The 12,632-nt window shown below is 48.4% G+C and overlaps 2 protein-coding genes across 2 annotated transcripts; both read right to left on the bottom strand.

The window, feature by feature from the left end:
• Window positions 1-1,330: 1,330 nt before the first annotated feature.
• Window positions 1,331-9,286, bottom strand: rbl1 (retinoblastoma-like 1 (p107)). The gene is made up of 22 exons (XM_068594892.1): window positions 8,988-9,286; window positions 8,174-8,307; window positions 7,580-7,783; window positions 7,385-7,449; window positions 7,176-7,304; window positions 6,914-7,071; window positions 6,728-6,792; window positions 6,423-6,597; window positions 5,867-6,033; window positions 5,588-5,700; window positions 5,128-5,231; window positions 4,821-4,958; window positions 4,470-4,634; window positions 4,158-4,302; window positions 3,836-4,060; window positions 3,519-3,691; window positions 3,064-3,240; window positions 2,895-2,966; window positions 2,711-2,789; window positions 2,443-2,591; window positions 2,167-2,328; window positions 1,331-2,089 (listed from the first exon to the last, which is right to left on the bottom strand). Exons 1-22 carry the CDS (start codon window positions 9,147-9,149, stop codon window positions 1,895-1,897), a joined length of 3,156 nt encoding a protein of 1,051 aa, XP_068450993.1. The 5' UTR covers window positions 9,150-9,286; the 3' UTR covers window positions 1,331-1,894.
• Window positions 9,287-10,030: 744 nt separating this feature from the next.
• On the bottom strand, window positions 10,031-12,335 carry psmf1 (proteasome inhibitor subunit 1). Its single transcript, XM_068594368.1, has 7 exons — window positions 12,163-12,335; window positions 11,600-11,749; window positions 11,214-11,296; window positions 10,881-11,066; window positions 10,709-10,765; window positions 10,352-10,507; window positions 10,031-10,198 (listed from the first exon to the last, which is right to left on the bottom strand). The coding sequence occupies exons 1-7, from the start codon at window positions 12,289-12,291 to the stop codon at window positions 10,147-10,149; spliced, it is 813 nt and encodes a 270-aa protein (XP_068450469.1). The 5' UTR covers window positions 12,292-12,335; the 3' UTR covers window positions 10,031-10,146.
• Window positions 12,336-12,632: the final 297 nt, after the last annotated feature.

Raw genomic sequence — 12,632 nt, 5'->3', positions numbered from 1 at the left:
TGTGTGTGTGTGTGTGTGTGTGTGTGTGTGTGTGTGTGTGCTGATCATGCGCAGTAGCACCCTGTGGTTCTCTGTTGGTGTCTCTGAGTGTCGTCATCAGTAGGAGGGGATTCATATTTATGACATAAATATTAATTGATTCAGCACAAATAACAAGAGATATAAACATATAAACACTTTACAGGATGTATGACAGTACATAGTTATACGAGTTCGAATCTAAATGTATTACTTTGTATTACATGTATTGTAATATTTAGGCCTATTCATAATTAAATCATTTCATCTGCTGTGACGTTAGTAAAGATAATAAACACAAGTTTACAGTCCAATCTCTAAACTCAGTGTTTTAAGAACATGTGAATATGATATTCAGTGTTCAGGGCTTTACATCCTGTCTATCTGACCAAGAGAGTTATTGTTATTTTATATCAATGTGTATGTCATGTAAGAAAGCAGTCAATTCATAAATAATAATTCTGTACAAAATAATGAGAAAACAATGTAATGTGTTATTAGCATAATCCTTAAATGATGTTGGATTGTGAGTTCACAGATAACGTCTGTAAACTACAGCTTTGTATATAATTAAGATTTATCTTCAGGATTAGGATTTATTTTACAGTGCAGCACATGGACCCATATTTTACTTATTAATTTATTTGGTCTCTCGTGCTCTTAACTTATAGTTGATACTTATATTTTTTAAACACACATGTGAGAACAAACGCTCTGACTCACTGCTTTCCCACCTGAATCCCCCTGGGTCCTAAGTCCCTCCATGTACTATTTGTCATGAACATCCATTAAACATACGAGATTGTCAATGTACCAAAATACATTCACGAGCTGATGCAGGTGCCAGCATCATTTCAAGTGTTGATTGTAAAAAAATAAATAAATGTTATGCTCACTTTTTATTTTTGTGCTAAGTTTTCAGTGTTTACTCAAACAGTGTCTGCGAGCTTGATCGCTCTCGAGCTCATTAGCTTCCTAGATTGCACACTGTGGAGGTGTAGGAGAGGCAGGGTTCCCTCGCCGTCAGACCACTTCTCTGTCGCTTCTCCTCGGGTGAGTGTGGTGGCATCGTGGTGGTGAGAGGACCTCTTTCACAGAGAGATCCCTCCTGACGGGGTTTGGGAATATCTCACGTGAATGTCGTATTGTACGTCTCTGCTGCTGAAGTTAGAAACAGACAAACCCACAAACCAGCTGCACCGATACTTAAGCCACACGGGTCAAAGTTGAGGAAACAGATCACAACCCAGTACTCACGGTTGTCAAAAAGTTGCAGCGACATGAAGAAAGAAAATGAACACAAAATGCCCAAAGTAGAATTTATTGTTCAAAACCTTTGACTGTCAATAGAAAATACACTTAATTTTTTTCTGGATGAAGAGTTCACAAAAGAACGCAGACTTGTTTTCAGTTTAGGTTTACTTTCATTATTGAAGCTTCTAGACCACTAGCGAGCAACGCTACCGAGCGCGTCAGATAACAGATTAAATGTCATTAAGTGTAGATACTACACACTTGCTAAACAGGAAGTGTGGAGCAGGTTAAAGGAATCAGTAAAACGGTTAGAAGAATAAAACCTCCAGAAAAGCACTTCCTGTTCAAACTATTTACACTTTGAGTTCAGAGCCTTCACACGTTGCAGCTGAAGAACTGAACTCTTTACTTCACCTTTAAAAAAGGTGCACTCAGGTGATCTTAGGTGTGAACTAAAGTCCTGTGAGTATAATGCTGTGCTTACATATGATGATGATGATGTCTATCAAAGGGCGAGCTGCTGCTCCGGTTCTCTTCTCTGACCTTCAGGTCACAACGTATGGGAGAGTTTGACCTTGCGGGCCGAGTCGCATGCTCGATTTCCTTCTTCTTCTGTCGGTTTTCAGTGACTCTGTCGCTCAGACACGACGTCCTGCAGCCGCTTCAGCAGCACGTCGGCGCTGCTGCCGTTCTCAGGACACGCCCTCTTGCTGGGGGAGTCGCAGGCTGATGACATCATCACGTCGCCCTCCATGGTGAAGGCTCGCTTCCTGCTCACGCTGCCCTGCCGGATCATCCGGTTGATGTCGGACAGCTCCTGAGGGGAAAAGGGTCTTTAGACTGTGTGCGTGTGTGTGTGTGTGTGTGTGAGAGAAAGTGTTTGAGTGTGTGTACCTTAGAGGGACTGCTGTTGATCCGGTAGGTGAAGGGTGTGTGTGTGAGGCAGGCTGAGTTCTTGTGAGGAGAGACGTACAGCGAGTGTCTCTGAGAGACCCGACGGGGCGACAGAGGCTGAGCCCGGACGGCCGGGAACGGGGAAAGAGGAGGGGCGTCCGCCTGGACACAAACACACACAAACACACACAAACAAACAAACAGTCAGTCAGACAGTCAGTCAGTGCCCGTGCACTGGTCCCTGTGGTTCTGACCCAGTGGGCCCAGTGGACCTACCCGCTGGTCCTGGGTTGCGTAGCGCAGCGCGAAGCTCTTCATCTTCAGGACGAAGACGCTGTTGTAGAACTGAATGAGGTCGCCGCGCTCCTCCTCGCCCGATTGGTCAGAGTCGGCGCGTCCCGGCACCGGATTGGTTTTCTCTGCAGCTGTTGATTTAGAAACTAATCATGAAATGATGTCCAAGTATCTGACCCCAGTCAGGAAGATGCACAAGTCACCAAGTAATCAGATTACTTTATTAATTTACCACTTAAAGGACACTTACATTCTCCACCTGACACAGGATCCACCTCCATGTTCTCATCAGTCGCCTCCCTGTGACGCAGCAACACACTGCGGTACACCTGCACACACACACACACACACACATGTTTTATTGGTGGAAAGGTACAAGAACTTCAGAACGATGCTCATGTTCTTGAATCAGTGAGATTGTGTGTGTCTCTCACATGGCTGCTGGCCTGTGGTTGGCTGCGATAACACTTCATGATGTCGTGGAAGCTGTGAGTCTCTTTGGTGATCTGTGAGGAAGAAACAGGAGTGAAACCTGGTTTCTGTCTTGCAGCTGGAGGACCAGAGCCCTCTCTGTCCTGGAGGACCAGAGCTACGAGGCCTCACCTTGGAGATGATGTACACGCTGCACAGCAGCAGCTGGTCCAGGTGCCGGTCTTTCATCAGAGCCGTGCTGTGGACCAGCGAGTGCTCGAAACACGTCCAGATCTTCCCCCTCAGCTCTGACGGGACGTCCATCTTCACACAGAGATCCCTGAGCCGCACACTGGCCAGGTGGTACACCTGCACACATGCAATGTTTTGATTCATAAATGAATAAGAATTTAATGAGAAAATGATGCTTAACACAAAAGTTATGTTTTTTATTTAAAAGCTTCCTTCGGAGGAATTTAAAGGGCCGGCACCATCTATTGGAGAGAGTTCAGAACAACGGCTCTTCTGGACGCTTCATTAAAAACATTAAGGTTCCCTCATTAGGTTCTCTTAATGGTTCCTTTAACACCTAGAGAACACACAACCTGACTTATGCAGAGAGGTAGAGGAGGAGGAAGAGGAGCTACCTTCCTGAAGAACAGAGCGAGGGAGCCGGTGCGTCGCGGCCTCCCCGTCTGGAGGTCACAGGACGCGGCGGCGCGGCTCGGCGAGGCCGTGAGCAGGAACTGAGCGGTGATTGTACCGGAGGAGTCACACGGCTGCACCGGGATCAGAGTGATGGTGCGGTCACTGGCGGCACCTGGAGAGAGACACACACCAACACAAACACACACACACACACACAGATTAATTTAATCTGCAGTGAATTCGGTGAACACATCTCACAGGAGAGCGTCTTATTATAGTAACTGTATAATAAACCTGTGTGTGTCTGTGTGCATACCTTGCAGTGGTATGCTGAGGACAGTGGTCTGGCCGCCCGGCGCTCCAATCCTCAGGGTGCTTCCGGAGCCGAACGTCAGCCTCTTGGCCGGTGACATCATCGGACTGCCGGGCGTCAAGGCCGAGCCGTGGGCCGGAGGGTCGTCACCGAACAGACGCCGCTTAGCGCTGCCGGCTGCCGGGGAGCTGTAGCGGTCATGAAGAGACAACGGAGACGCAGGAACGTCTGCAGGGAACGCAGGAGAGGGTTCTTGAAAGAGATGCATTCTCTCTCCTGACCACCAGGGGGCGACTCCTCTGGTTGTATAGAAGTCTATGCTTACCTTTACGAGCGCTGCCCAGGCCCGACCTGAACTCCCGGATGCGGGGGTGGATGATGGGGGAGAGGGCGACCAGAGGCAGGTGAGACTGAACCACGCCGCCAGAACTAGAACCAGCACCAGAGTCCAGACTGGAGGGGAAGTTCACCTGGGGGGGAGAGAGAAAGAGAAGGCGTCATACTTCTACTGATGAGGACGTCAAGGTGTCTTTAAGGAACACTCATAAAATATAAATGTTAAGTTAACACTGAGTTTGTTAACTGTAGTGTACCTAGGTTAGCTTGTGCAGGTTAGTGTGTGCGTGTGTGTGTGTACCTCCTCCACGGTGGGCACCTTGCTCCCTGCAGCCTGCAAGGCGCTCCACAGGGCAGAGTCTGCGCTCCACGCTCTGCTCTCCAGCACCTGCTCCTCAATCAGGTTCAGGTGCTTCACCATGTCCCGGGACAGGCCTTCCTCTGAGCGGATGAACACCTCGATCACCTGCACGCGCGCGCACACACACATCACACACACACACGATGAGAATGTAAATGGAGGCGGAGCTTTCGATTTAGGTGAGAAATTGAGGAGAGAAGAAGCAAAAACATCTGATGTTTCACTGGTGTGTGTGTGTGTGTGTGTGTGTGTGTGTGTGTGTGTGTGTGTGTGAGTGTGTGAGAGAGTGACCTTGAAGAAGTAGAATGGGGTCAGCTTGAAAATGTTGATGATCCAGGGGAAAGTTCTCTGGGAGCTGTAGGAGAACAACACCACCTCCAGACAGCAAGCCATGAGGGAACAGTGGAAGATATCCTGCTCCAGCAAGACCTATAGAGAGAGAGGGAAGAGAGAGCAAGAGAGACACAGAGACACACACAGTGTTTTTAGGGTATTCCGGTGACCTTTGACATTACGTAGCGTCGCATCACACACGCGTGAGTAAAGGAGAATAAAGAGGGTGAGGTTGAAGGGTGAGGTAGAGAGGAGTGGTGTTTACGCTCATGTCTTTGCCTTGCAGGCGCTTGTTCTCCTGCAGCAGGACGTTCTCCAGGATCTTGTAGTAGAGGATCTCCGCCAGCTTCAGACGGTTCTCTGCAAAGTCTGGAAGCAAAATGTGGATTCATGAATCTGACAGGGGAGGATCCAAAGAACCGAAAAGAGTTAGTCAAAGGCAGCGGTGAGCCTGAAAGCCTAAACACAAAGTTATAGTTATTTCATGATGTAATTGTTTTTCACAAATCCACTCCATGTATTATAATGTTCTCTTGTCCCAGCTCCTTCATGTGTTCCTCTGCTCCTGCAGGCATCTTGTATGGCTTCCTCCTGTTTAACAGCATTTGTATCCAATCACATTTCACCTGTCTTTCTCTATATAAGAGCAGCCTGGTTAAAATACATGGAGGAGCCTTCTGTAGACCCTAGACGTGTGTGTTTGTGTTTGTGTGTGTGTGTGTTACCCATGTGAGACCCCGGCATGTCTTCTGAGTCCTTGGTGTAGTGGTCCTTGAAGGTCTGTCCCAGAGCCTTCACTCGGCCCAGGATGGCCTCTGAGGGGTTTCTGGAGCACGATCTGAGAGCACAGGACACGTTGGCGCAACCGCAAGTTAACATACATACATATATAGTTTATACATGTTTTATTTTTATATGAACAGGTACCAGAAGAAACATTAGTATTTTATCAGTGAACAACAGGTTAACCCGTTGACCTGGCCGGCCCTAGTAAACCCCCCCACCTGAAGACCTGCAGCAGCGGCTCGCTGGGCGCTGTCCTCAAACCCGACACCATGCTCTGCAGCCGGCTCACGCTCTGCGTCGCCGAGGAGACGGGCGTGACGAGCAGGTCCTTCTCCTTCAGGTAGACCCGCCCTGTCAGAGGGGTGGAGGGGGCGAGAGAGCCCGACTGCAGGAGGGGAGAGAGAGAAAGAGACAGACAGAGAGAGGTTATATTCATGTGAGTATATGTGTGTACCTTCTCTATGTGTTGTTGCAGTGTGGGTACATGTGTGTGTACCTTCTTTATGTGTTGTTGCAGTGTGGGTACATGTGTGTGTACCTTCTCTATGTGTTGTTGCAGTGTGTGTACGTGTGTGTACCTTCTCCGTGTGTTGTTGCAGTGTGGGTACATGTGTGTGTACTTTCTGTACGTGTTGTTGCAGTGTGTGTGTACATGTGTGTGTACCTTCTCTACGTGTTGTTGCAGTGTGTGTACGTGTGTGTACCTTGTCTACGTGTTGTTGCAGTGTGTGTACCTTCTCTACGTGTTGTTGCAGGGTGTGTACGTGTGTGTACCTTCTCTACGTGTTGTTGCAGTTGGCTCTGAGCCGTCGTCTGATTGGCTGATGGCTCCTTAATGATTTTCCTGGGAGTCCCAATCTCCTCGTCGGCGTCGGCTCCCAGAAACACTCGCTCATCGAAGTCTCCCACCGTCAACACATACTCCTCGTACTCCCTGTTGATGGCTTTGCTGTACGCAACGCACACACACACACACCATTACACACTGCAGCATCTCTGAAAGGTACTTGAATACAACTTCATTCTGCAGCACAGGTTAGGAGACAGAGGACGAGTCCCTGTGACCTCTGACCTCTTACTTGTTATCAATGAAGCTGTGAGGATCCAGTAGTTCAGTCAGATGATCCTCATTGCCCTTCAGGATCTGATGAGGAACAACACGCACACAACAAACACACAACACAAACACATTTACCTCAACAAACACATGAAAACTCACACAGAATGCTCACATCTGGGCCAGCTGTGTGTGTGTGTGTGTGTACCTGTCTGTGGAACAGCTTCTGGATGTAGGGTCTGAAGTAGTGCTGCTTAATGCCTTTGGCCTCGACCACCAGGCCGTCATGCAGCTCACACAACCGCTCCAACACACACGGAGGAGACGAGGACACAGGGCCGTCAGAGAGGGACAGAGCTGGCAGACCTACACACACACACACAAAGATGTCAATGTTCGATGGACAGAACTGACAACAATTTAGAGTCCTACAATCAGAAAGCCATGTTGAGACACACAGACACACACACCTTTGAAGGTGGGGTTGATGAGGTCCTTTCGGTTGTTGCACAGCAATGCGTTGCCGAACACCAGGTCCAGACAGCAGAGCAGCAGGTGGTACGAGTTCACCAGGTCGTCCCCGATCATCCGGAAGTTACCTTTACATACACACGCACAGTCAGACTTGACCTCGCAGCAGACTGGAGGTCTGCAGCGTTAATTCAACAGGACGTGGTACCTTTAGTGTAGACAAACAGAGTCCAACAGAACTTGAACACATCGCTGATGTGACACGGCAAACGCCTGCAGAGAGGACACACACACACACACAAAGGAAAAGATACACACATACAGAGAGACACACATGATTGGAAATCATGTACATCGGAGGAATAAAGAATGCATGTGTGGATGTGTGTGTGTGTGTGTGTACCTGTGCTTCCTGCTGCGGGGCTGCCGTGGCTTCCCCCCCCCCTGAGGGTTCTGGAACATGTCCATAAAGATGGGCTCAAACTTCCTAAAGATCACCGTGGAAACCTCAAAGTTCCTCTCCAGCCGCTCCATGCGCAGCCGGAAGTCCTGAGGGAGGTTAGCCATGTCGGCCCACTTCCTCATCTTGGAGAAGAACTGGATCAGACTGGGGGAGAGAGGAGATCTAGTTACGTTAGCCGCTAACAGGGAACTAACAGGAGGAGAGCTAGTAATGTTAGCCGCTAACAGAGAACCAACAGCAGAGCAAGTTGCGCTAGCCGCTAACGCAGAACCAACAGGAGGAGAGCTAGTAACATTAGCCACTAACGGTACCAACAGGAGGAGAGCTAGTTACATTATGATGAGTTCAGGCTTTTAGTGAACATGAGTACTGGCTGAAGGTACATGATAGCATTCTTGTGGTGCATTCAGGCTCTCAGTAAACATGAGTACTGGCTGAAGGTACATGATCTAGTGGTGCGTTTAGCCTCTCAGTGAACAGGAGTACTGGCTGAAGGTACATAATAGCGTTCTTGTGGTGCGTTCAGGCTCTGACCTAAGCTTGGCGGTCCTTAGGATGCGGGTGAGGGAGACACAGTTCCCCTCCATCAGGCCTTTTCCCACTGTGGGCGTGGAGCCCTTCCTGCAGGCAGCGTACAGGGAGCAGGCCAGCCAGTGACCCACCTCGCCCTGCAGACACAGCAAGTCATGAACGTTATGACATGTTATCACATGTCATAACATATAACAAGTCATAACATCCATGTCAGAACATACATGTCATAACATACAACATGTCATAACAAGTCATAACATACAACAAATAACATATCATAACAAGTCATAACATACTACAAATAACTGGTCATAACAAGTCAAAACATTTTTTATAATAAATCTGTATCTGCGAAGTAACTAAATAACATAAACGGGAGTGCAGTAAAAGTACATATTCAAGTGGCGTACAAGTACCTCAGAACTACTTTCTAACGGTGGACGTAAACAACCTTCGGTACACGTGTTGCGTTCAGGAAACCTGCGGTGTTTACAGATATCCTTGACACGTATTGATTGTGCATTATACCTTGTATTATTATTGCAAAGTAACTAAAAACATAAAATGAACGCAGTGCCATAAAGCACCTCAGAATCCTACTTAAGAGTTGTATTGTTACTTTCTACAGTAAACAAGCGCCAGCACGAGTGTTGCGTTCAGGGACGTGGGGTGTTTACAGATGTCGATCAAAGAACAACAGACAGATGAACGCCAGGCGATGACGACACCCTTCAACTCTGCGTGGAGCTGTCGCTACACGCAGAGTAGCGACAGCGTTATAACGCGTCCACTGGGCCGTCATTATGCTCCTCACCTCCAGGGTGTATGTGTTCCAGATGGCCGTGAAGGTGTCCATGGTCTCCGCGGCCGTATGCGCGTCCATGTTAAGCTCCTGACACAGCGCGTCCAGGCTGCTGCGCACGGAGCTCTCCTCCATCCGACCCGACTCGGAGTCGGACGACTCCTCTCCCCGCATCGCCCCGGCCGTCGCTTGGTTTAAAAGTCTAATTTAATGTGTGTGTTTCCTCCACAGCTTTAAAATCCAGCTTTCCCCCCCACACACACAAACACACACAAACACAAACACACGAAACGCCACCCGGCGGACTTCCGCTCACCATCCCCCACAATGCAGTGCGTTGGCGGGAAAACAAGCCAGCTTCGACCAATCCGAGGCGGGGAGGGAGAGGCAGGGGGGGGGGGGACGTTCTTCTTCTCTGAGGTTTAATGGCGCTTTAAATTGGTGCTTTACCGCCATCATCAGGATGTATTGTACTTGTCTTATTTATAAGAAAAGACAAAATACATGTGTACACATTTTATTAAATTCAACTAAACAAACTAAACCGTAAAAGAAAAGAGTGATGAGAGACATGAAGCGATGATTAGCTGCTGACGTCCAAGTGCAGCACAAGTGCAGCAGGGGATTTAAACAAGCCCGCCTCCTTGTGTACGTCCACGATCTGGCACCCGCTGGTCACGTGGTTACCCCGGACTGATGCGGCTCAGGCCCAGCCCCAATGTAACCATAAAGCCTGAAGCCCTGAACCCTCAGGGACTCACTGATGTCAGCTCCAAGTGGTTTCAGGGCTTGATAGTGTTCCATTATTGAACTGTTTGTTTTTATTATATTTGTATTATTGTATTCTGTCTGTTTGTTGTTATGCACTTCTCAAATTCATCCTATGTACAATGTCAATTATTCTGATTCCAACATGAAATAAAATGTTCTAATCTTTTCACGACAGAGATGTTTATTGTTTATTCAACAATCCAAACAAAAACACCTGCAAAGAACCAGACGTTCTCAAGTATGCACAAGAAAACTGTAACGACGAATAATAAATGAGACTGATCTAAAAGGAAGGAACACCAGTATAACATCAGTTTATTAGTTCAAAGCAGCTGAAGGGGAGCACTTCCCCTCAGCTCCGATTGGCTGCAGGACAGGAAGTGAGCGTGAAACAGGAAGTCTACATGAACATGTCGTCGTAACCGGGCGGGGGCATGTGGTCCGGGTCCGGCCTGAAGACAACAAACACATGGTCATGTTGAGCTCTTCTGTTTGTTGTGTATTGCTTCATGTTGTACGTTTAAAGACGGTTTTATCATCTTCAACCACTAGAAGGTCAGATACTGGTCTAAGAGGAGACATCTGCGTCTCTCTGTGTGCCTCACCTGGGTCGTCCTACGGGTCCAAACGGGTCAAAGCGAGCCCCTGGGGGCACGGCTCCAGGAGGAAGGATGTCTGGGATCCCAGTGGAGGGGTCCATCCCGGAGCGAGGGTACCCGGACCTCAACGGGTCCACGATCATGCCGCCGCCACCCCGAGACCTGAGGTCACATGAAAGGATGTAGAATGCGTTACATTATGGATCAGAAGACATTGACAGAAGAGCTTTAAACTGCCATGAGATCAGCTGATGTTCTGGTCTGGTCTTGTTAGACCTTTGTGCTGATAAAGGACTTGTCTCTTGTTCTGGTCTTATTAGACCTTGGAGCTGACCCTCTGGTGGGTGAATGTAATGGACTCACCCAAAGGGGTCCAGATCTGCTCCTCCTGCTGTGAAGGGGGGAACCATGGGGTCGCGCCTGAAAACAGAACCACGTTGATCAAGACCAGCGGAAGTACCAGTACATTCAGGAGTACTGCTGTTCAGTACTTGGTACTGCTGTTCAGTACTTGGTGTGAGGGGACCAGACTGACCAGTGGGGGGGCGGGCCCTGACGAGGCTGCCTGTTGGGGATCCGGAGGGGGTCGCTGTCCTCTCTCCTTCGTCTCTGCTCCTCTTCCTCCTCCTTCTCCCTCGTCTTCCTCTGCCCTGTGGGTCTGGCCGCTGGCAGCAGCTGAGTCTTCACCTTCTCCGTTAGGCCGTCTGCTTCCTTGAACACACTGCAGAGATCCAGGTGAAACGGAGAGCTTTTATTCAGAAGGCTCAAAATAAAATACTAAATAATAAAAAGTTTAACCAGGAGACACCAACTTCACAATGAAGAGTGATGAAAAGTCAGCTGATGACCAGTGTTATTAAATAGTTACTTGTGAAAGGAGTGCAGCTGCTCAGAGTCCACGTGATCCACGATGTTCACTGTCAGGTCGGACACCTGCTGAGTGCCCGAGTTCTTCACTCACACACACACACACACACACACACACACACACACACACACACACACACACACACACACCTGTTACACATCTGCTTTTCAAAATAAAACACATCATCAGTGTCCATGATGTGGCGATAGACACCTGGACACCTTAAAAGACCTCCCATTCATACTTCTGGTACGGGGCTCAGGTAGGAGTAGGGGGCTCAGGTGAAGTGTACAGAGCTCAGATTATGGGGACCCGGGTGAGGGGACTCAAGTGAGTAGGGGCTCAGGTGAGGGGGGCTCAGGTGAGGGGGACTCAGGTGTGCCTACCATCAGGTTGAAAATCAAGGTGGAGTCCACGACGATGGCCTTGAGCAGCTGGGTGTCTCCGGCTCTGGACTCGTACCTAAGGCTGTAGAGCTCCTTGTTACTGCTCCAGTCCGCAGGAAGCAGCTCGGACCTCCGGTCAGTGCTGAGGGGCTGAGGGGACCAAGTACATGTGTATTAACACAGTGTTAATACATCGTATATCATATAAAAACTAAATAAAGGAATTCACGTTTGCAACAACTGTCGACACCATGGCAACAACAGGAGGGTTCGACTGAAAGTCGCCAGTTTAACCGTAACAACGGGGCCGGTTAGGTAAGACAGAACCCCGGTGTAAAAACAATGCGGTTTAATGTATTTCTGTCACTCCGAGATCAATAACCTCAGTGAAATCTGACCAAACATGTCAACTCCAACAGTGTAAGAGCAGCTCTTCAATTCGGCGTGCAAGTATTTCACAAGGCGGCCGGTATTTAGTATGATAATCTAGTTTAACTTCCATTAACCAAGTAAACCTCATCGATCCGTGACGTCTTTGCGGTCACGTGAGCTCATTAGCTCACCTCGTCTCCAGTGCCGATGCACCTGTATCCGCTTTTGATCATCTCCCAGTGAACAAAGCACACCACGGCGTCCTGCGGACAGGTGACGCTGCCGCCGACGCTGCTGTACAGCACCTCCATGCCCGCCATGTTGCTGTTGTCTGGGAGCCGTCACTACGTCACCTCAGCGGGGAAATGAAAACGAAAGTCTTCACGGCAGCTTTACGACGTTAGGTTCCCACTTACAGCAAACGCTTCCGGCCAGGACCCTTCAGCGTAAAGGCTCAACTACGACTGAAAAATACATACTTTTAAAGCTCAACTCGATCATATAACTTCATTCATTACAAGTATGGATCTTTATTTTTTGCTTATTTTAGGTTTAGGTACTTCAACGTCATAAAGTAAAAATAATAAAATAATGCTTGGATAATAAAAGTTGTTCTTTACCTTAAACAATGAATATTCATTATTGTTATTGTTTTATGAAC

This window comes from Clinocottus analis, unplaced genomic scaffold (genome assembly GCF_023055335.1).
Source record: "Clinocottus analis isolate CAN_PGR_092001 unplaced genomic scaffold, fCliAna1.0.p SCAF_3, whole genome shotgun sequence".
In the NCBI taxonomy this organism is placed as follows: domain Eukaryota; kingdom Metazoa; phylum Chordata; class Actinopteri; order Perciformes; family Cottidae; genus Clinocottus; species Clinocottus analis.
Note: the sequence above shows the minus strand (reverse complement) of the source record. Positions and strands in the feature narration are given on the sequence as shown.